At 35.3% G+C, this 25,316-nt stretch overlaps 1 protein-coding gene across 1 annotated transcript; it reads left to right on the forward strand.

Annotated features, from left to right (window-relative positions):
- Positions 1 to 408: 408 nt before the first annotated feature.
- Positions 409 to 25,177, forward strand: LOC134530085 (PRELI domain-containing protein 1, mitochondrial). Its single transcript, XM_063364668.1, has 4 exons — positions 409 to 577; positions 15,048 to 15,163; positions 16,347 to 16,560; positions 18,525 to 25,177. The coding sequence occupies exons 2-4, from the start codon at positions 15,075 to 15,077 to the stop codon at positions 18,855 to 18,857; spliced, it is 636 nt and encodes a 211-aa protein (XP_063220738.1). The 5' UTR covers positions 409 to 577; positions 15,048 to 15,074; the 3' UTR covers positions 18,858 to 25,177.
- The last annotated feature ends 139 nt before the right edge of the window (positions 25,178 to 25,316 follow it).

Here is a 25,316-nt window from a genome sequence, read left to right on the forward strand (position 1 = left end):
TTTAACAAATATTATGCTAACAAACTTAACAAATATTATATACAAACAAAATAAAACACGATTCTGAAGCGATACAAGTTTTGCATCCTTAGAAATCTCGATTTAGTGGGTGAAGTAAGGAATGAATCAGCATCCCTTGTGAGAATTCGGAAGCAACACAAAGTAATGACCATTGTGGTACGTTTAAGTTAAGCAATATTTATCTTTTTTAAGCCCTGGGAAAATATTTGGTGAAATGATATTCGTTTTTAAAATCAGCTTAAGTTAAGATGTTAAGTTTGGTTTAAAATCTTTAATGGGGTTGGTTGATTTGGATCTTTGATGAATGTATCTACTTTTTAAAATACTTTTTTGGTTCTATTTATTCCTCAGTTCTATGGTTCTAGATATTGTAATTTTGTGTGGTAGTACGATTGTATGCTCGTTGGGTAGTACGAAGTACGTGACGATCTCAGGGCCGGCGGACGGAAATTCTGCTTTGTTATTTGTTGTTTTGTAATGAAATGCATGGCGTGGTTTGAATAAGTATTTTCGCTTTTAGCTCTTGAGGCTTTTTAATACCATTTTCCAGAATTGGGTAAGCAGCCAAACATTGTTGAAGGAAACACATTTGTATTATTTGCATGTTATTTAAAATTTTGTTATTTCCCTACAGGTAGGGATCAGATAGCTGGGTATCACAAAATAATATATGACGTACACATATTGACAGCAAATTTGACATATATTACACTATTATTGTTTGATGGTGTAATGCTATGTTAATTTACCTAAGATAATAACAGGCCTTGAAATAATTTAAAGTACACAACTGAGGATAAGTTAGATTCAAATACCAGATTCGAATCCAACACCAGGGCTGCAACTAGAGTCTCTGGCACCTGGGGCATGAATGGATTCATGCGCCCCCCCCCCCCCCTCTTTTTTTGCACATACCACATCAATAAAGCAGTGGTTCCGGTGGCCCTCCCACGGAAAAATGGTGCTATTTAAGCATTTTTCCATACCTACATGTAACAGTTTCTGTGCTACTGTAACTTCCATGCATGAACCCACTATGTCCATAAAGTAGTCCGTATAATCACTAGACTTGTTCATTAAATTGTCGTCATAAATGTTTTTTTAAAGATTCAAATTCAACTTGCGAGACCTTTTTGCAGCAAAGATTTTGATGATATCATCATAGCAAATAGAGGATGCTCTTCCGCACAGCCAATGGTACCACCCTCTCTGACAACATTGTACTGTATTCGTATAGAGGACGCATTAAAACTTTCTAACTTCTCCCTGTACAATTTTTTATGTTAATGATGAACTTAACATTTTTCTCAGAGTATTTTAAAATAAATATGTTGAGACGTTATATTGTAAATCAGATTAGACATTCCTGGCATGCAAGTTAAAAAACTTTGGTAAATATTTACAATCGCGGTAGATGCCAAAAAAAATGCTAAAAATCTGAAAATACTTTTATTCTATACTCTTTCACTTCCTCTTTTCAAATCAACCGGCGGAGATAAGAAATTCCTAATACTTTAGGAGATATCGAATTTTTTAATTTCATGATATGTAGAGTCGCGGTAGATGCCAAAAAAAATGTAAAAAATCCTAAAATACCTTTATCATATGCTCTTCAACTTCCTCTTTTCATTAAAAGCGGCGGAGATAAGAAATTCCAAATACTTTAGGAGATATCGAATTTTTTAATTTTGCAATACAAGACCTGTGGAACCATTCGAGCAGCGCCATTTTTGTTATTTTGCCGTGTGTTCGTGAATACGTGAATCGTGAATGCGTAATTAATAAAATGGTTGATTAGGTCAGGTCAGTTACATTATTAATACTTTCAAACTAAGCCGACATTAAAAATTATTTTGTGAATTAATTTTAATGGATGTTTAGTTTTAAAATATTTATAATGTAACTGACCTGACCAAACAAACCCGGACAGAGGGTGAACAGTAAACTAAAATGGTCGATTAGGTCAGGTCAGTTACATTATAAATACTTTAAAACTAAGGTGATATTAAAAATAATGTGAATTAATTTTAATTATTCTTTAGTTTTAAATTATTTATAATGTAACTGACCTTACCTAACAAACCCGTAACAAAGGATGTACAGTAACAACTCACGTAAATTTTTTTGTTACTTATTACTTGCGCAACAATATCAAAATAAAAATAAGACTTTAAAATTAGAAACGTTAAAAACTCACGTAAGTTGGAGGCGGTAATTAAACACCGTTTTAAACAATAATTGAACTAAATAATCACGTATTAGTTCATTTGAATTCTGGCCTATCACGAACAATCACGTGACATCATTATCCAATAAAAAAATAGATACTCGTACGTAAACAAGAAACAATGGTGCACGCACGCCACAGGAATGCGCTGGTTTTGTGCTGAAATTTAAAAATTCGATATCTCCTAAAGTATTTGGAATTTCTAATCTCCGCCGCTTTTAATGAAAAGAGGAAGTTGAAGAGCATATAATAAAGGTATTTTCAGATGTTTAGCATTTTTTTTGGCATATACCGCGACTCTACATATGATGAAATTAAAAAATTTGATATCTCCTAAAGTATTTGGAATTTCTTACCTCCACCGGTTGTTTTGAAAAGAGGAAGTGAAAGGGCACAGAATAAAAGTATTTTCAGATTTTTAGCATTTTTTTTGGCATCTACTGCGATTGTAAATATTTACCAACTTTTTATCAGTTACCAGTTGTAGTAGGAAGGAATTACAATGCAAGCGATTTCGGCGCCCCCACAGCTTTGCGCCCGGGGTGTATGCCCCGCTTGCCCCCCCCCTCCTCTTCACAGTTGCGGCCCTGTCCAACACTGCCAATTTTTTTCTAGTTATTGCAAAGTTAACCAAACAAAACACCACTAAACAATATATCTCAATAAGGACAAATGCCAAAGTAATATCTGTGTGTATTTTGACAACCAAAAAAAAAATCCAACTTAGCATTATTCAGCTTTGTACAAAAAGGTATTGACACCTTTGTTTCTCATATGTCACAACCATGTGATATGGCACAAAATTTTATCAGTAGCCCACTTTAACAATTGATGTGTGTATATTCTTGAGCTGGCTGCTGCTGAAATTAAAATATAAAAAAAAATTAACAAGGTAAATATGTAGTTGGGCGATATTTGTTAAAAAAAAAAAAATTTAATCCGAAAATACTTTTATTGTATGCTCTTTAACTTCCTCTTTTCATTAAACCCAGCGGAGATAAGAAATTCCAAATACTTAAGGAGCTATCAATTTTTTTAATTTTCATCACAATACCTGTGTATTCATGCGGCTTTCACCATTGTTTCTTGTTTACGAGTATCTATTTTTTTTATTTTTTTTTTTATTGGAGAATGTTGTCACGTGATAGTTGTGTGATAGGCCAATATTCGTATGAACTAATGATGGGCACCATCGACTAATTTCTACTATTGAATAATCAATTATTATTCGTACTGGACTATTGAATAATTATTCAATAGTTTTAGTCAAATTATTTTTCATTCGCTGCAAGCTGAACGGTGTTGTTATTGATGACTGAATGTGTGTGAACGATTAAAAACTGTTCCAATTGATATTCACTCTGCTAATATAATTATTATTTTTGTTTTTAATACCAATTTTAAAACTATAATTACCGGCTCAGTGTTAACATAACAAAAATTACTGAGTATAATATAAGGGTTTAATGTATTAATAATATTGTTTAAAATTAGTCGAATGATTGAGGGGACCGTGAGCACAAAGTAATGAAAAAAAGCGTACTAAACCGTAACCATAATTGCTGTGCTGAAAACAATCTTATGGACCAAACCTCAAAAATCTTAATACTGGGATTACCTCTTAAAGCATGACTTGCATTGTAATTGTAACCATGTATAAGTAGCAATGTAATAAAACAAATACCAAATCAAAAATCTGTTAAAGAATTTTATCAATCTCAGTATGGACTGGTCGATTGTTACAATAAAAAAAAATTATGAATAGACAAGACCTACTGCATAACCATAGTACAAAACTTTTGTTAAAATACACAAACACAATACATAAACCTTTAAAAGCATTTAATTTTATCCCGAGCATGAGCGCATGAATTTTAAAGTGTATCTTTACAAAATGGGTAATATCCTTACATTCGCGGCTTTTCCGGAAATTAATAATAAATTGCAGGGGGGAAAACTTTTTTTGAAAACTATAGATGCTCTTGTATTTATTCAGAAAAGAAGCATCTTTATATTCCTGCTGGTTTCTGAGAAAACACAATTTATAGCTTACATTTATTATACCTGTGCATTGACACAGCCAGTGCCATTTTTTTTATATGGAGAATCACTGGATCGGAAAACCTAACATTTACAACCTTCCATTCTGAAACCATATTTGTGCATGTTCAGTATAAATATTAATGGTTTGTTACATAGTGAGAATGGTCGTTTAGATTAGGTTAGATCCATTAAAAATAATTTAAAATATTATGGATGGTTGGTTAGATTAGTATAGCTACAGTAAAAATACTGTAAATCTTAAGAACTGTTGGTTAGGTTTAGGATAGCTACATCTTAAATTGGTAATGCCTAAGCAACCACAAAAATATTCTGTTTCTATATATTTAGTGTAGCGATACTAACCTAACCAACTGTCCACAAAGTTTTTAAGTATTTTTAAGGTAGCTAACCTAACCATTATCTAACAGGGAATTGCGATACTTCCAAGTTAATTACCAATAGTTTAAATTTTAATGAGATAAGTTTAGGTTACACGTTACAAATACTGTTATATAGTGAGAATGATCGGTTAGGTTATATACAATTAAAATATTTTAACCTAATGTGGATGGTTAATTATGTTAGGTTAGTGACATTTAAAATAGGTACTTTAAAACTTCATGAATAGTTTGTTAGGTTAGGTTACAATAAATATACTGCAAAATCATATGTTATTGAGTCAAAAATTACCAAATTAAAATGTAGCTTAACCAGCAGTTTTCAGTTAGGTATAGCAGGGGCGCAACAACAGGGGGGAGGGGGCAAGGGTATTTTGCCCCCCCCCCCCCCCCCCCCCCACTGAAACCTTGAAGTGGGGGCAAACGGGGGCAAAGAAAGTGCTGTGTAATCAATTTTTAGATAATAAAACTGCTTAAATAGCACCATTTTCCACCTTGAAATACAAATTTTCCCGGGGGAAGACCCCCAGACCCCCCGCTTCAATAGGGGGGATCGATGATTCTTTATAAAAAGGTATATTGCCCCCCCTTTGGAAATTTAGTTGTTGCGCCCCTGAGGTATACAGTATTTTTAATGTAGCTAACCTAAGAACTATTTTGTTAAAATGGTCAAGTATTGGTAAACTTGAAGTTCCACGATGCCCTTATTAATAAATTGGTTTAAATCATCCTGGGAAAGTTGAAAAATGCAATTTGGAATTTATATTTCAATTTTTCAGAAAAGAAATCTTTGTGCTAGCTGACCGCCTGTTAGTTATCATCTTTAAAAAGTTTGATTATCGTACTGTGAATGTGATCTTGCGACTGGAGTACATGTTAGCACATTAAGGTTTTAAAACATTGTTCTGTAAATATGTAGTGTACGAACTATCGTCAAAAAAAAATTTTTTAAATCTGAAATAACTTTTATTATATGCTCTTTTACGTCCTCTTTTCATTACAGCCTGCGGAGATAAGAAATTCCAAATACTTTAGGAGATATAGAATTTATTAATTTTCAATAATTGGGCGATATTTGTTTAAAAAAAAATTTAAAATTCCGAAAATACTTTTATTCTGTGCTCTTTAACTTCCTCTTTTCATTAAACCCGGCTGAGATAAGAAATTCCAAATACTTTAGGAGATATCAGATTTTTTAATTTTCATCCTGTGCACTCCTGCGGCGTTCACTATTGTTGCTTGTTTACGAGTTTTTTTTTCCGCGACGTAGGTGAACGACTACATAATTTTCTACCAATGGCAAAGGAATTGTACCCGCCTTTAACTTAGGTGAGTTTTTAACGTTTCAAATTTTAATGTTTTATTTGTTGTGCAAGTAATACGTAAAAAGAAAATTACGTGAGTTCCTACTGTTCATCCTTTGTCCCGGTTTGTTAGGTCAGGTCAGCTACATTATAAATACTTTAAAATTAAACAACCATTAAAATTAATTTTATTATTTTTAATGTCCGTTCAGTTTCAAAGTATTTATAATGTAGCTGACCTGACCTAATCTACCTTTGTCCTGTTTTGTTAGGTCAAGTCAGGTACATTATAAATACTTAAAACTATACAATTAAAATTAATTGATATTTTTAATTTCCGTTTATTTTGAAGTATTTATAATGTAACTAACCTTACCTAATGTAAAATTTATGTTATTTAGGCATTCACGCACACGCGACAAAATATAAAATGGCGAATGTCGAATGATTAAATAGGTCTTGTATTGCAAAATAAGAACGGCGATATCTCCAAAAGTAATTGGAATTTATTATCTCCGCAGGCTGTAATGAAAAGAGGACGTAAAAGAGCATTAATGAAAGTTATTTCAGATTTTTAAATTTTTTTTTGACGATAATCCGTACACTACATATTTACCCATTGTTCAAACAAGAGTTTTATATTCAATATTGCTAACGATATTTATATGTGTGAGATAGAATCATCAAAATGAATGATCATGAAAATGTAGCTCAAACAGAATGATTAACTTCAGCTGATACTGTAAATACTAACGAACACAAAACACCGATTGACCAACAACAAGCGAATGAATGACTAAATTCATTCGACTGATTTAGTCACGAATAGTGAATAACGATGGTTTCGTACTATCGATTTAGTCGATAGTTTTTATTCGATGGTGCCCATCACTAAAATGAACCAATACGGGATTATTTATTCGTGTATTGTTCAAAACGGTGTGTAATTACAACGGTCACTTCCGCCATTTCATCATTAGATCTTTAGATGTAGTCGTTCTGGGAATTCGTGTCATTATTGTGTTACATTCTGTCTTTGAAATGGCCTGTGTTTCTGGGAATAGTCAGCTATGCGGCGGGTGTTCCTTGAATGTATTCGATTTTGTGATGATTGGAAATTGTTGTTTGAATTTTTAGTTGATCATGGAGTTTTGAGTAGTGAGGTAAAGTGCGACCAATGTGGGACGGTAATTGAGTTGGCCGAGGACAGCGATTTTTTTCAGTGTCACCGGAAAACAATAACTCGTGCCAATAAAAAATTAAAAGGGTATCTCGTTCTTTCAAAAAATCTTTCAGAAACGGCACGTGGTTCTCCAAAAGTCGTCTTTCGGTTAAAACGATTATGAAGATAACTTATTTTTTTTTAACGATTCATTGCCCAAATACAGTGTTCATTCAAATGAATTGTAATGTTAGCTTGAAAACCGTCTTAGATTGGGCGTCCTTTTGTAGGGAAGTTTTAATTAAGTGGAGTTTGGACGTAAATGTGGGGAAATTGGGTGGGCCGGGGAATGTTGTCGAAATTGATGAGGCTAAAATTGGTAAGAATAATAAGGGGCGAGTCATCCAAGGTCAGTGGGTTTTTGGCAGAATCGAAAGAAATAGTGATAACATTTTTCTCATTCCTGTCAAAGATGGTACTAGCAGAACGCTCCTGCGCGTGATCAAGAAGTACATTTCGCCTGGAACAACAATTATAAGCGACTGTTGGCGTGCTTATAATTGTCTTTCTCAGCATGATTATCTTCACCTGAAGGTTAATCATAGTATGAACTTTGTTGATCCCGACACAAGGGCGAACACCCAAAGAATAGAGAGACTTTGGCGGGAAGTGAGGCAGAATGTACCTCGATATGGTCGACGAGTTGACCACTACGTCGGGTACCTTGCGGAATTTATGTTCCGTCGGAGATACCGCGACGTAGGTAAACGACTACATCATTTCCTACTAATGGCAAAGGAATTGTACCCGCCTCCAACTTAGGTGAGTTCTTAACATTTCAAATTTTAATGTCTTACTTATTTGTGGTTTGTATATTGTTGCGCAAGTAATAAGTAAAAAAAAAAAAATTTGTGAGTTGTTACTGTTCGTCCCGGTTTGTTAGGCCAGGTCAGTTACATTATAAATACTTTAAAACTAAAGAACAATTAAAATTAGTTCACATTATTTTTAATGTCCGCTTAGTTTGAAAGTATTATAATGTAACTGACTTGACCTAATAATCGACCATTTTAATTAATTAGGCCGTTGCCTACGAGATTGGGAAGGCCTTCGCATGGCTGCGGTTTTCGCATGTAAAAGTGTCGATACAACTAGTTCCAAAAACGCCGCAAGATGGCAGGGTTTTACGCTGTAGATTTACGCTGTCATATATGGGAGTTATCTTCAAAATTTGTAAATTTTAACATATAAAAAACAAACTAGCGCGGAAATTAGTTGGATGTTTACATTAAAAAAAATGTTTATGTACTTTTACATTTACATATAAAATATATACTAAAATAAGCATAATAATAAATTACAAATTCTACTAACCAATTTTTTCTTGTTGATGTGACGAATACCATGAAAATTCCTTCTTGCAGTTTAAAACATTACAACAATTACCCGACAAAAAATATTGTCAGACCTGAGAAATATAGTTACCTTTACTATTCACAGTTTCAGTAACTTTCTGCATAAAGGTTTACTGTTGAACTGTTTCGCGCGATAGTATTTGTCTGTACATCTCATCGCAATGTCGCTCAACAATGGATTTAGTAGCTTTGTCAACAATAACAAGCACAGTTTCTTATTGTCACATTTCGAACTTTTAAGAGTGTCAATAAATCTTGTAAAATATTGTGTGATTCTTGTACACCTTTGCTGGGCAGAAATTTTAATGCACTTACACAAAATTCCACAATGATCATCACAAGAGAAACAAACGAAGCCTTAGCATATCTCAAGCCACCTCTGTCTTGATTATGGATTAGCATATTTAACGGTGAATTACTGGATACTGTGGCTAGCAAGTCCATGCAGTGAATGCAGTTGGTGTTCTCCTCGGCAACTCTTACGAGATAGCCACAAACAAAGGCAACTGATGCAGTTTTCATTGTTGCTGGACAGGCTGCAAAGAAAATTTCGCCAAATGTAAAAATGAAAATCAACTTTACTCACTAATAATTAAGATTGGGTATCAATACTTACTGTTCAATGGACGATTCAGGATTTCCAGCACAGAATTTGGTAGAACATCAGTCGACTGGAAAGAGCTGGGCTTTGCATGGCATTGTTTTGAAGATGAAAAGCTTGAATCACTCTCCACATTTGCATACATTGATGCTCGTATAATACCAGTGCGTAGGGTTGTTTGTATTGCATGCAAACATGACCGAGCATCCATAGCATCATTAAAACCTCCAAGTTGCCTTAGATGACTGAAGAACAATTCAATGTCGTCACTCGAAAAGTTTCTAGTTAAGACATAGTGAAAACCATTGTCCAGCAAATATGTTATGCAGGCAACTGTTGATTTTGTAGTGATTACAAGTGCTTCATAGGTCTCTGAGCTGAAGGTTTCGTTTCGGTTTCGACCAAGTTGTTGAATATCAGCTACATAAGGCAGGAATGTTTGTGTAAGCCACTGAATACGTTCGTCACTCACGGAAAAGAAGTGCAGTTTGTCCATATTCCTTGATCTACAGGCTTGTGTTCTGTTGCAAACATCATGAATGTCAAACCACTTTCTCACTATTTTCATGAAGTGAACTGTTGCCTGTAGACTGTCTTTGTCGGGAAAGTGTTCACTTGAAAGTGTGCTGCATGTCTCAAGTGTAGCAGTCACTGGTTCAGAAAATAACAGTTTTGCTCGTTTTACATTCATTTTTTCCAATATACCATCTTCCGAGACAAATTCCGAACAGGGGTAAACACAAGAGTTTTTCTGTAACTTATATCAAGTTTGCACATGCTTTCCTGTTATCTGAGTCCCATTTAGCCTGAATGTCTTCTCAAGAAACTGTGTCCTGATATTTTTTATTATGTGACTGGTCAAAGCTAAGGAATATTTTTCTTGTCTTGTCTGTAGGATGATGTATCACCGATGTGACAGACCCTTCACATAATTTCTCATACATTGCCACATTTACCTTGGAATTATCAGTAACAATTCTCAGCACACAAAATCCCACTTTTTCAATGGCTTCTATTACTTGCAGAGTTTTTGTGTACAGTTGCGAGTCATCTAAATTCTTGCAAAAGAAAAATGCAACAGGAATTCGTATCTTGGCAGAAATACCTCTAAAAATGAAACATAGAAGTCTATTTGCCAATTCATCACCATTGTCCATTTTCTCGTCTGATAATTCGTTCCAACCATGAAACTTATCAAGCTGCCTATCGTATAACAACTTGGGCTGAATTGACATCTCATCAATAATGAGTGAACCAATCCGTTCTTGATCTGTGCTTAGTGCCTCAAATTCTGTTATCAGTCTCAGTATGATTTCATCAGTGATTCCTGTTTGACCAGAACAATTTCCTACATATTTTTTTATGGTGGATTTGTGTGGCAAGTGTAATATGTTAATTTCTCTTGCGAAGTTGTAACCTTTCGGTGAACACATTTCCCAAAGAGAGGAAATTTTTAATGTCTCTTCTGAATATGGCAATTTTCCTTTACCAAACATCTGCAGTTGCTCCAATATAAATTTCGCCTTCAAACTATTAGCATTTTTAGCTGCGATTAAATTGGAATACATTTTTTCAGCATGGGAAACGTTCTTTTTTTCTTTTAACTGTCTTCCTAGTTCTTTGTTTTTTGCTCGTAATTTGGTGATTATTTTATTCTTTTTTACAATGATGTGTGACGAATATTTCTTTGCAACCACATTATGTGAACATCAACATTTGATTTTTTCTAGATCAACTTGAACTGAAACAGAATTTGCATTTAAATTCGCATAGCTATCTGCAATGTCTTAGTTACAGCACTGTTCTGTAATAGTACTTCTTTGTTGAGAGAATGCACAATCGTGTGTCCTCTTTTTTGGAAGTTTACGGGCCTGTTTTTTATTTTCAACCATGTATGATGGATACCCAGGGAAAATAGTAGGGACAGAATTCGGAAGTAGTCTCTTGTTTTTAGTAGAAATACTAAAGCATTCATTACTAAAATGTTTGCTGCAGACAACTGACCTAGCTGAAGGCTGCCATTTATCACTGCTATCAGAACTTTCCTGTCGTAAAATGACTTTAAGCCATTTGTCGCGCAAATCACAATTTGTTGGAAACTGATGAAATAAAATGCCAGTCACCTGTGAGGAATCACTTTTGCAAAATGGTACACAACAATACACCATCTTAAAATATAAACAAATAATTAAATGTATGTCTTTTTACAGTGTACAGGAATACTAAAGAGTTCCACACATCAAAATCATTAAATCCATAGCCTAACGAACTAGCACAGCGTTTATAAATGCAATGTTTTTATCATTTTGCACCATTATATCAAATAACTCTTTAGAATATTATGTTACCAAAGTACATGCAAAATAGTCTAAATCATTAATTTCTCGCAACTTATAACCGGTAAAGTCAACTTACTTGCACACTGCTAACAAATAAACTCCAGGAAAATGTTCTTTCATCAACAATTTGACATTTTATGTCATAAGCCATGTGTTAATTTACAGTGGAAACACCTGCGCTCTAGCGGCGTTGTGCGAACTACATTCAATGTTCCACATTGAAATCATTGATTGTAGGCAACGATTAGGCATTCACGAACACATGGCAATATAAAAAATAGCGGCGGTCGAATGATTGCACAGGTCTTGTATTGCAAAATAAGAACGGTGAAATCTCCTAAAGTATTTGGAATTTCTTATCCCCGCCGGGTTTAATGAAAAGAGGAAGTTAAAGAATAAAAGTATTTTAGGATTTTTAATTTTTTTTTTTTTTAACAGATATAGCCCAAATACATATTTACTGTACGACTGTATGACAGGACCATCGATTGGTGATCAGTGCAAATAGATTGTTTTTTAATTAAGGCCCACAGACTTCCGTGGCCCCTCCCTTGTCCGGCCTGGGGGGGGGGGGGGGGCTCTCCTCGGCCCTCGAGTGTGTTGCTTGGTGTGAGGTCATGTTCGTGGGCACAAGCCACAGCGCATGAGTTTCGTTTAGTGTAAATTCTTTTCATGTGATCAAGTCGCCTCTGTGTGACATACCCACCTCCAACCGCCCTGACTCTTAACTCTCCGTGCAACGTCTGTCATGTCTCAACATCCCTGGTCTGTGTAACTTCGACTCCGTATCAAAGGTGCAGGTCGTCACGCCATAGCATCGAGTTCCGTAAAATCAGCTAGACTGGCAGTCAGTACGCACAATAAAGAGTTTGCACTCAAAAGGCCTGGGTGAGCCATGACCGCGAGCAGTATCTATAACAGCATACTCTCGTAATATTAAATAATATGCATTTTATCCGAACCACTCTTCTCTTCAGTGGTATAGTGTCCTGGGGGGCTGTCCTTGCTAGCCGGTGCTCAATCCATCATCCTGCAACCTCGGCAAGGCGGCTAGGCATCGACGGTTTATAGATGAACTGACTTTCAAAGGTTGTTACAGTTAAGCTAATGTGTACAAAGTTCTAATTACGGATAATATGACCGTATGATAAAATAATGCTCTTGATTGAGAAGTTAAAGGATATGCAGACTAGACTTTTTTGTTCCACTTGTAGCATTCCAGGAAACTGCACTTTCCCCATTGATTAAATAATTCCACTGAATATTTGTTCTGTTCTCAGATTATATTCAATGCTTGGTTATTTTTTGCGGTTTTTGTAAATTAGTTTTTTTAGAAGTGTGTTTCAACCCTAGGATTCATTTTTAATTACCTATATTTCAGGTATTGGAGAATTAAATAACCTGGCAACTTATTGAGTTTCACTTGTTATTGCAAGTTTACAAAAAGCATTGGTGAATCTTAACTTTATTTTAATGAACCTGTCAAATTTGACTATTTAGGTCAACACTTATGTTCCTGAAAAGGGCACCGTTAGGTGAAATAAGACTTGTTTTATAATATCTGTTTGATCCATGAAGGGGAGGTTTCTTCCAAGAAAATTTTTGTTCGTTTTTGACACATTGAACATTTTACATAAATCATCCTTGGCAGAAATCTGCTAATTTTACTCAAGAAAAGCATACTTTTCTGAGGCCTTATAAATTACACTATTCCCAAAAAAGATATTACTTACCAATGGTCTTCTTTATTTGGTGACCAAAGCATTGCTTGGATTTTATTTAGTGTATGAAAACAAATAAACATAACCAAGCACACTCAAAATAAAAAAAAATATTCGGCTATACTTAAATTTAAAACAAATGTATAACAATAGTGAATGAAGCTCAAATCCTTTTTACATAGCGTGTGCACATACCATACATTGCATAAGATTGCTGCACCCTTTTCCATTGCATTTTATATAGTTTCAATTAGGTATTCATTCAAGAACTAACACAATAGCAAATGGGTTCTTGTAAAAATAATAAATTGCTACTGAATACTATTAGAATCTTGTATCCAGAATCTATTGATGTACTAAATTAGAACAGCAAGCATCATGTACCACAGGATCATGCCATTAGGATCAAGCGATAGACTTGGATACGCAGTACGAAACTTTTACCCATTAAGTTGTAGGTACACTTGTGATTGTCTCTGACACTGAACTAATGTATGAAACATTGCTAATAAAGAATAAAGCAGTAAAAAGTTAAGTTTTTGAAGAAAAAAAAATAGTTCTTTTCACCAAAGAGTTTCTTTAAATTCATTTAGGTCTAGAATGTAAAATAAAAATTAAGGTTTTTAAGTTGAGCTTATTATTTATATTATAAAATATGACAGTGGAATTTTTATTCATTTCTAAGGTCCCTAAAGTAACCTTGAAGGGGGCCTTTAAAATGTGTATGTAGAAGACTAATTAATACCTATGTATGTATCAGAGCTTAGGTCAGCTACATTACTAAAATTCATTTAACAGATAATTTATGTGCTAATCTAACCAAGCCGGAAATGTCAGAATGAGTTTAGTATGACCAAGAAAATCTTATGCTATTCAATTTAAAAAATAAAGATAATGAGACACTTCAAAACTCATTTTTTTATCAAGTGTAAAAATGTTATTAAATTTGTCAAGATGTCTCTCCAATGCAAGAAATGCTATTACCATTTTGAAGAGTTGATAAGGAATAACCAACGCGTGTGACAATATAATAAATCGTAGAGAAACTTATCACATGTAAACTTCTGCCTCACGATCCTAGTGTTGTGTTGTAACATTGTGCCACAGTCTGTAATGCCCGTTACACTCCTGGTGACCGCCCTCTGCTTCTCTGTCCTCAGACCTGCTCCATTGCTATCCTCGGCACACGTTGTGACCAGCGTGTACTTCTGTATCACAGAGCTGGGAGTTGCGCTTGAGGGGTGGAATAAAACTGCATTGATGGGTGATAATTTAAAGTTTGTATGAATTCCTTGTACACACAAAGGAATCCTGTGGTGAGAAGGGCTTGAAGAATCAGCAAATTGTGGGATTAAAATATCTACATGCCACAAAAGACTTAAAGCTCTTAAAGTGATTGACTTGCTTAGAGGCAGACACAACTCTAAAACACCCTATTACAACAAAACCAACATATTTACATCCTCAAAACATTTTTTCCCCTCAGTATTACATAGATTCATAAAATATTACTAAGGGAAGTTTTGTTAAATTACTTCAAATGAAAAGTATTTTTTTGTAATTAGTAGACCAAGCATAGCTCAGACTATTTCAATACTGTGTGGAAGGACGCAGTGGTGCATGTACCTTCAGAAAATGTAAGTGCAGGTGTCTCGACAATGACATGGTTGGTTGTCAGGAGCTGTGTTGTCGGGTTGTACTGCACCTTGCTCAGGCTGTTTCGTGTACCGCAGCTGTGATTCGCTGCTGAATGCTGACCCACACAACATTCACTTGAGAAGTGAGAGCTAATGTTAAATTTCTTGTTGGCTTACAGATTATGCATGGCATTTGAGGCAGGACCATGCGGTACTTTGAAATGTCATCTGTGTTCCACTACCCGTGGGAACAAGTTGCAGAAGCATTTTGGAAAAGATATCCGAACCCAGAAAGGTAAACATAATTTTGGCTTTTGGGATACTTTTAAGGATACATAATGATGCTGTAGAAATACAGTTACTCCAAGGCTTGCATTTTTATTATTCTAGTAACAAGCTATGCTCCTATTTGCTTGTTATTTGTGGTGGATATTTTTAGAGATGAAACATGAATGGCTTGTTTGTTTGCTATCAAAAGCTAGTGGTCGCACTAAAATTGTCATTATTCTTGAGTTCCCAATAAACGGATTCATAGATGTTCTTCATCTGCAGATCACATCTGCTTGTCGAAGAATGGCAGTAAAAGTGTATTTAACACGGTGTGTTGGTTAAATGTATAAAATCCAGCAGACACCATTTGTGGCTAACATATTTGTTTCTGAAACTTCTGTGTACACACTTAGAATATTTAATTCTCACCCGGCTGAGAGTAAGGAAGAAATGTAGTAGGCTTATATATATTTCCTTTTGTATCGTTCACAGATTTTCAAGTGTATTAAGTATTAAATAGCGGATAGTGGTGATATGTTTTTCAGCCTGTGCAGTGGTTGGTGACAAATCAGGTTCCATAACCTAAAACTGTAGTTTTACATGTATTAAAAATATTCCAACTTAATTATCGTTGTGAGTTTAAGCAGCAGCACTGTGTTGTGTGTCGCAAAGTGTTTGCTGAGTAACGATCTCGCGCACAGATTGTTAAGCTATCAGCAGTCTGCACCCTGCCAATGTCTCGTTGGAACAGTCTGATGAATTTCCTCCCGAGGCTCGATGGGGCAGTCTTCACCCTTGCCTCAACACGCTGACCAGGAATGGCGGCATTGAGGGCACCGCTGGTCGCTGTCGGAGACCCTCCAAAGTTCACCCTGCCACCCTCGTAGTGTTTTCCCACCCCTGCTTGGTCTTCTCGTGTGTCACTGCTGCATTCACTCTTTTACATAATTTTATAATACTAGTTGCATTTCTACTATCACTTCAAACAGTTCCCAGCCCACAACCTTAACTGCTACTCCCGATTCTGCTCGTGTTCATGCAGTGGCGATGCCCATCGCTCAAAATCCAGGATGTATTATACTTGTTATACGTCATGTGCATTTTAGTTGCAAACACACAAATGTAACAGTTACATCAGAAGCATTAGCCGTTGTGCAGAACCGTTGACTTGTACGGGTGCGGGAGTGAGGTGTGTGCTCGGTCGGCAGCACGCACGTGCTCTCGGAGGACACGGTGTTCCGCGAGGTGCGCGGCCACCAGCTGTTCAGCAAGCGCGTCTTCACCAAGACGAACCGCGTGCCCAAGTGGGGGGAGCGCTTCGTCAGCGCGCACACGGTCAAGATCCTGGAGGAGTCTGTGGTGGACCCTCGGGAGCAGGTGCTGGTCACGTACACCCGGAACCTGGGCTACGTCAGAGTCATGGTGAGCACGCCTGTTATCATGTCCCTGCTGGTGTTTCCTACTTGTAATGCTTGCTTCCTAACATTCAATAACTTCACTAACTATTCCAACACTTAGCCTATCTGTGAAGTTTAACGTTTTAAAAGGTTTACTCTTTACGTACATTATTGTTTACAATCACTGCTATGCCATACATAGATGTAGATTGTTCATTAAGATTGTATGCAGAAGCAAAATGTAAGTGTACCAGATCACTAACGCTACAAGTTGGTGCTGGCAAACGCTGTGTATTCAATATATCAAAGATACACAACGTTCGCAATCACGTGTCTGTTGGCACCCTTGTCTTGAAAAATAAAATCTTTCCATTCCTTGCCATTCTGAGGTTTTAACAGATATTCTTATGTAGTCCTACAACATTTTAGTTTGCCAACTATTCTGCAATGGCAAAAAAATATATATATATTTTCTATTGGTGATAAAAGAGTTTAATTTATTTTATTTACTAGGAATCCCAAAATTACACATTTTAAAGGGGCAGAGGAACTGGAAATAGGCATTCCCAATCTAAAAATCATTGTCCTGAAGTGTGAAACAATTTTACAGAAATGTGGCAGTGTGTCTTGAAAGACAAAATAAAAGCTGTAAGCACGACTATTTTTGAATAATTGTTGGCTCCGTTAAGCAAATTTGAGCATCAAGTGTATCCATCAATGGTTTCAACAATACATATGTTTACTTAGCGTGATGAGTCCATTGGTAAAATAGTTGAAACACTGGCAAGTGCTAAATTGCTATTTCCTGCTTTTGTTTTATTCCTTTTTATGTTCCCTTGGAAAACATTATAGCAGGGTACTACTGCACCGCTTCATGAAGCGGTGGCTGTGATTTAAGTGTACTGGAAATGGTATGAATGTTGGGTTCCAAAAATGTTAATTGGAGAACAGAAAGTAAAGAATTGACTTAGCATTAGACTTCCTCACGTAATACAGGAGATGGTGATGAAGTTTATTAATCACATTATTACTGGTTATAATTTTTTTTTTTACCACACTCCAGAACCAAGCAACAGTCAATGCCACATTAATAAAAAATAATATCATAGTTTTTGTTTTCTTGGACAGACGAGGCAGTCTCCATGCCTCCTGGCACCACAATAATGCTATGCATATTGTTGGACTTGAGTTGTATTAGATGGGCTAATCAAGCAAATGTACAGTTTGATGAGTTGCTTACAAGGAGGAGGTTGCTTGCTTCACATGACAGTGCTCATCCTCACACACTGCTCCGATCCAAAGCTTACAAGTGAGATGTTTGTGATCTTCTGTCCTACAGCCCAGACCTTGCCCCCACAATTTCCACTTATTCCTTTACCTGATGAAACATCCTGTAGGGCAAATGACGAGATCAAAACTCGGGTTGAAATGTGATTGACGACAGCGGGTAAACAACTGTGACTGGGCTACCGAGTCTGTGCCAGACTTAACACTTGCCTGATCAATTGTAGCAACTATTTCAAAAAATTAAGCATTTAGATGTTTTTATAAACAAAAAAAAAATTTAATCAGTATTTGGTGTTGTATCTAAACTCTTTGAAATGCCCTCGTATTATTGCTGCAATTACGCTATGAGTTGAGTTGTGCTCAAATTAAACCAGTAATGTGTGTAATCTGTTTTCACTGCTTCTTGGCCGAAAAGGTTTTTTTAATGTAAAGTTCATTTGTTTTGATAGAAATATATATCCTCAATAAAATTTTATGATACAATAACTTATTATTTTGCCACCAGGTTATAAAAATGTGAATAGCGAAAGATGTGGAACCTACATAACGTTAAAGTAAGTCTTGTGGTTGGATATGAGCTTTTTTCACAATGATCAGGATCACCCTTTTCTAAGGGGTCTCGAGTCAAAAATTAGAATTACTTTACATGCAAGTCAACCATGAGTGTTAGGAAGTGGAAGGCATGGTCCCTCCCTGTGGCAGAGCGTGGTGGAGAAGGTGGTGTACCGCGCGAGCAGCGACAACCCCGGCTGGACGGTGGCCGAGCGCTCCGCCTGGGTCGACTCCCACGTGTTCGGCTTCGCCCGCGCCATCCAGGCCTTCGGCATGGAGAGGTTCCGCAAGAACTGCCTCAAGATGACCGGGGGCTTCAACCACGTGCTGGCGGCCATGTTCCCGCACGCCGCGCCGCCGGGCGGGCAGGCGTCGGCGCCCTCCTCCAAGGACACGCTCAGGGACGCGGCGAAGCGGGCGGGGGACCTGGCCAAGGCCAAGGCCGGGCCCCTGTACGCGTCCATCCACGCCAACAAGACGTAGCTCTCTGCGTCGTGCCGCCAGCTGCCCGGTGGGGCCGGGGCGTCCCGGCGACCAGGCTGTCCTGCGACAGTGTAGAGCCAGTGACTAGTTGAAGATGCAGCATTAGGCAAATAGGTTCGTTCATTCCCGGGTTTGAGGAACAATTCAAATCTCAGTTTTTAGCTATCTGCTAAGTACTTTTTATCTTTGGTTTTATAGTTTTTATTAAAACATTTAAATTTTAAATATGTACTTCCTTGTAAACATTGTTCATCTTTAATGGCTTAAATCATCCATTCTGCCTTCCATTTGTATGATAATGTCTACTAGGTCTGTGTGCAGTCCTGTGCCCAATATCGCTGCGATATGTGCTAGTTATGTCAAAATTGTTGTTATATAGTTATGGTAGTGATGGGTCGATTCCGATTCCGGAATCGGTCGGTCCCACCGATTACAGTATAATCGTGGGATTCAGAATACAATGGTTTTGGAATCGACCATGACCGATTCCTGCATTGCTTTTAAGTTTGCAAAATACATCTACGCAACGTAAGAAAATACTAAAATGAATGCAAATATAATTTTTAAACTACATAATGCAATCTTTTTTACGGAACTGATTTACGAATTACGGTAATTAACGTATTTATTTACTGGCACCGCCATTTTCCCTATAGTACAAATGCAGTATCTACTTTCCCGCTTTAAACGAAAGCATTTTTCGGAAATTACGTTGCAGCAGCACTGCATTTAATAGTAAACCTTCAAAAATAACTATACAAAACCATAAATGTGTAAAGAAAATTATGTAAATGTAAACGGCAAGTAAAATAACGTAAACGTTAACTATTTGATCATGGCAGCTACATTTGCCATTGTAAACAACCTAATTTTTTGTTTGTGCTACCGGCCATGGTAAACCATACGGCCATGAACCAAATCTTTGGTGACATGAACGTGAAAATTAAGATGTTTCACATCTCTGCACTTTAAACTTTAAAGAATTAAAGGAAATAATTTTTGAACGAGATTTTACCCAAATTCACAGTGGCGACCATATTAAAATAAGTTTAAAAGCAACATAACCAAATTGCTGTAAATCGGCGTTCTTGTGCGTGTTCAGCGATGCTCTTTTGTCTTTTTACATTAGATATATTTTGGAAAGGCAGTTGGCTAATCTGAATTTCCAAACATTGCTGCTGAAATGTTCGTAAATTTTTATTACCAAACACAAACAATCTTTTGAAAGTAATTGTGTTTAACAGAATTGTTTCCGATAAATTTCTGAAATGAATTAAATGTTAACACGCGATTATTTCAAGAGTTTAAATATTTTGTGTAAGAAAATCTCACCATAAAATGTGGAAATTTTGAGATGCTAAAACATGCACAGAATGTTCTTAGTCAAGAACCGAAAATTTATTTTCTCTTTACGGTTGTGAAGAACTACAAGACTGGATGGATTTATTCTTTTCACCAAGTGAGATAATTAAGTTCTAGGTAATATATTAAAACTTAAGCATCTCTGACATTTTATTTTAGTGTGGTGCATATTTGTTTCTTGTCATTTCCATCATAATGAGATAATAAAGTTTTATTTTTACATTTCCCCCTTTTTATTTTTTTTCGCCCAGGTCCCTTGAAATATGTATCAACGAGGTTATACTGTCATTTTATTTGGATCATTATTTAGTTGTGCTTGAAAATAAAATTCTTAACCTAAACATACAAACCTCTTTTTTTTACAATTAATTAATTGAGTTGATAATGTAAGGTATCTAAAGTTGGTTAAGTTATAACATTATTTACAAAATACGTCATAAACTCATAAGACATCTTTGATTATTGGCAGTGTTTGAACACATGTTTCGTCTAACTATATGCAAGGTTAAAAGGCCAAATTGTGCTAGAAATTCAAGGTAGCATAACTTGATGGTAATAACATTCTTTTTAACATTATATAAGCTGTATATAATGTTAATTTCTGCACAGAAAATGAAACACAATGCAATTATATTTTTAAAATCATAAACAACCTTTTTTTTTTCTGAGTATATTACTCTGTTGAACATTGTCAGCTAAAAATTAAGGAATCGGATTCGAAGAATCGACCCTTTAATTTAAGAATCGAAAATGGAATCGGAATCGGTATATTTTAGGAATCGGCCCAACACTAAGTGATGGTTCGTAATATTGAAAACTAAAGGTAGTATATCACTAACATCAGTTTCATAAATACAGTATTGGTATCGCAAATCTTTTATTGCAAAATTGACATTGTAAAAATGAACATGGCAAAAATAATGAAATTTTCAATAGGATCACAAAATGTATGTTACGAGAACCGGTAACTGGCTTCACAAGTAAAAGATAAAGTAATATTTAGATATTACCTTAGGGTACTTTTCATCCATTAAAAAAAATATTTATAAAGATAACCTACAGGAACACAAAACCCAATAGCGATAGGAATAGGGAGTAGTCTTACCGCCTATGTTTAAAGTTTCAATAAACATTTTGTTTGCACAGTTGAATAGCTAAAGTAGTATTTTAAACACAATATACTATATATAGGAAGTCAGTGTGGTCATTTTTCTGTGGTCTTATTCACATAAAGTAATCAATCTTATGGAACCATAATTTATTTTCAAAAGAACCACAGTCCATCTCCATTTGGAATAATGTAGATTTATAAAAATTTCTTTCGGCACAGCCTACGGGTGTAGGTAGATTTCAAGGTACCTACTTGTTCTGGAAACTTATATAAACTTCTGAAACATTTAAAAAACTTAATGTACCTACATTTTTTCATATTCCATGCAGCGCAAATATTTCAAATGTTTTTAACTCAATGCATTCATCATTGAATATCTTAGAACAATTTTTCATATTATGCCTACTAAGGTAATACATATGTATTAGTTTTCATTCCTTGCACAAATACATGAGCATGGAAAAATTTGCTTTGGACCATGGCTTGGGATAATCTTAAGTCAGTTTAAAATAAATTTAAACAGTTTGATAGTGATGAAATTTAAATATTTTTTAATTACCGGTATATATTATTTATATATGTTTTTATTATAGTAGTTTGTCTCATAGAAAATTGTTTCAGCCAATATTTTAAGATAATGTTTGGGATTTTTACAATAAATTATAACAGATTTGATAGTATACTTAGTTAAAAGTTATTGTTTTGTTTTTGTCTTTCAGTGCTTGTTATTTCCAACTCTTGCAGTAATGGTTGGTTGAATAAAAATTTACTTTAGCAAAGGTTTTAGACCAAATTAAGGAAGTGGTAATAAGAACGGTTTCAATAGTGTACATGGTATGGAAGTTTTATTTATATTTTTGTTCCAACTCCTGATTTTTCAACCCTTTGCTGTAATGGTTTGTCTTAAGAAAAATGTTTTGAAACCAAATTTTTGTATAATTGTTAGAAGATTTACAATTGATTGTTTTAGATTCTATAGTGTACCCAATAAGGGAGTCATGAAATTTTTTTAGTCTTCTAACCTTTGTTTTTTCCACCCTTCGCAACAATGGTTGGTTGTATTAAAAATTGTTTCAGACAAAAGTTTTTGATTATATTTTTAAGGTTTACAAACAACATGAACAGATTTAGTAGCATGCCTACTAAGGGTGTTACAAATTTCTTTTGCCATCCCTTGCATTTATGGTTGGTCATATCAAAAATATATTTAGAGAAAAGTATTTATGTTATGGGAGTTTGGCGATTTTTCTGTTTTTCAAAAAACCTTCCCCATTTCTACCCCATTGGTGGGATTATGCCCATTAATGAACTCAACTGAGATTTTCCATTACTATATTTTATGTATCAGGAAGTGATTCTTGCAAAATTATGGCATTTATCATGTCCATAAAATTATAATACTATATATACACTATTTTTAGGGTCAGTGACCATAAAACAAAAAAACAAAAACTACGTAAAAATTTACCTAATGGTGGAATAATTTTTTTTATCAGGTTCATTAGTTTTCGTGTTAACGTACAAATAAATTCATATTATCTTTATAATATTAAAATAAAGGAATATAGCTCCGTCTTAAATAATTTTGATTAGTAATAGAAAAGTAATATTTTTAATAGGTCCATTATTTTAGAGTTTACTTCTGACAAACATACCTCACACTCAGTATCCATTACTTTGCATTTCAGTAACATAGCAAATACATACTTCAATGAAGGTAACTTGATGGTCGTTCTCTTGTCGCACACCCGTGAGCTAGCATCAGATGAGCCACTTGCATTTACGTTCTGTTGGTTGGATTCCGGATGCCAGGTTGCATTACTGCACTGCCTGCATTCAGTACAGTATTTCTGGGTTTCATAGGTACATTCCAGAATCAGTTTGTGTTTTGTTACTACAACTTGTTTTAAATACGGTCGTATATATTCATTACCTACATGGCTGTGTCCGGTACGTGCTGGTTCGAAGACCCATCACCGATGATCCGTGAGCGTGTCGACCCTTCTCGGGGGTGAAGATAGGAACCACGACACCACTTTGGCTCCAATAGGACAAGCGTGAGAATGTATAAGTACGCACAGGAAGTCCACACTTAATGTCATAGCCTCTACCTTCTAGCTGTCAAGTCATTTCACTTAAAAAGGTCACGTCTAATTTTAGATGGTGTATTAGAATACTACTTAGAAATTTTATAATTTAGGTGGCATTCCATGAAAAACATTGGTGAAACAATTCTATTTTTGATCACTACTTGTCCTGATAAACATCATTAGGTATTTTAAATGTAGCTAACCTAACCTAACAAACTGTTCACACAATTTAATTGATCCTATTTCCTGATAAAACCAAGTATTCACCACACAAAAGATTTAAACAGCCATACTTTATTATTGTTCCCATTATTACTCGCTAACAGCAAGCTCCAGAAGGTATACACCTACATGACACCACTGCCTTGTGTATTACCGACTGTAAAGATGTATTATTTCTAAAAAATTAAATAATTGGAATAATAAAACCAAACAAAGCACATAGTGACTGGCTCTCACTAACTGTGATAAAAATGGCGATGAAACACTAAGGAGGGTCGTATTTGACGACGACCTGAATACACAAAACCTCAAACATATATTTCATTCAATAGAAATCAATTCTAAGGAAATGTCTTAATTCTACAGATTGCGCAAGAAATTTGTATTTCACTAATTTTTTTCCCTCAATACTGAAATATATTCTCAACTAACTCTAATTGAAACAAAACTAGTGTTTTGATGGATTATTTTTAAATACATACTAGTTTTTGACTCTGTAAGTAAGCAATGTTTCGCACATTCACTTTGTGTTTGGCAATGCTGTTCCGTTCCTGAAAGGTTGGGAACATGTAGCCGAGACCTCGGGTCCACTGAGCTAACGTACGCCACTTGTTCCTGTACACACGAGACCAAACAAGCAACCTCCCGTCTGCATGCACACGTGGGATCTTGTAGTCGGCTGTCGTCTTCCGATGCAAGTTGCAGGTACATGCTACAGCTGTAGAAAAGTTAGTGTGTTTGTGACATGACAATGGCTTTATGACTTTATTGTTTGCATCAATATAATTTTGTGAAAGGTTAAACTGCTAAGTTAAACCCATTTGGTCATGTAGCCAGTTGTGTTTGATATTAGAACAATACTACACTGTTGGCATGTTTCCTTAAAGCCAATATTTACTGCTGATTATCCGATACTTGTATTTTAATTCATTGTGAATGTCTCTTATAATACATGACAAGTATTTAAGGAAAATGAACATGGATGAAGAGACAGACATTTTGGATGGCTGCACTGTCCTCCGGGAGTATAGGTAACCTGGGCTCGTAACAAGTACATCTTTAATGATTGACACCAAATTGTTTTTAAGTGCATTGTTGTTTTGTAAATGTTGTAGTTATTTTTTATATGCAGTCTGGTTAAGATATGTCATAATGTAGGCAATTATTCTGAAGTTTTGTACCCAGTTGTAGTTGCTCTGTACATTCATTTCTCTCAAATATGAATTCATTGTGTAGCCATTCCAAGAACTTAAATGCCAAAATTTGTACATGCATTTTTTTTTATTGCGGCATTAGCAAACACCATACCTTAAACACACTAATTTTATACGCTCAATTTTTTTTTGTGTTTGCTACATAAGAGTTTTTACTGTGTGATCAATGATGTGATTCTTTAAATTTACAACAGTGTAGAGCTTTAAAAAAAAAACTGTATTATAGTTAATAATAAAATTTTGTCATTGAAAAAAAAAAATATTGTTACCAATTATGTAATTACTGTTGAAAGTTGGTAAAATAAATATTTAACAAACGTGTGCATGTTACTTTTTTTTTTATTCCTTTTGTACATAGTGTGTCTACTAATATGTAGTTAATGTGATCCATAGTATTCTTGGGTAGAATAAGATAATTGTCTCGGTTTTCAGTTGGTCTATTATTGTGGGGGAAATGTTG

The sequence above is a fragment of the Bacillus rossius genome, chromosome 3 (assembly GCF_032445375.1).
Source record: "Bacillus rossius redtenbacheri isolate Brsri chromosome 3, Brsri_v3, whole genome shotgun sequence".
Taxonomy (NCBI): Eukaryota; Metazoa; Arthropoda; class Insecta; order Phasmatodea; family Bacillidae; genus Bacillus; species Bacillus rossius.

What these genes read in the sequence shown, in the direction of transcription:
- LOC134530085 (XM_063364668.1), top strand. Translation starts at nt 15,075, where the DNA reads ATGCGGTACTTTGAAATGTCATCTGTGTTCCACTACCCGTGGGAACAA. An exon ending in AGATATCCGAACCCAGAAAG is followed by an intron (nt 15,164 to 16,346) that starts GTAAACATAATT and finishes CTCGGTCGGCAG; the next exon opens with CACGCACGTGCTCTCGGAGG. An exon ending in TGGGCTACGTCAGAGTCATG is followed by an intron (nt 16,561 to 18,524) that starts GTGAGCACGCCT and finishes TCCCTGTGGCAG; the next exon opens with AGCGTGGTGGAGAAGGTGGT.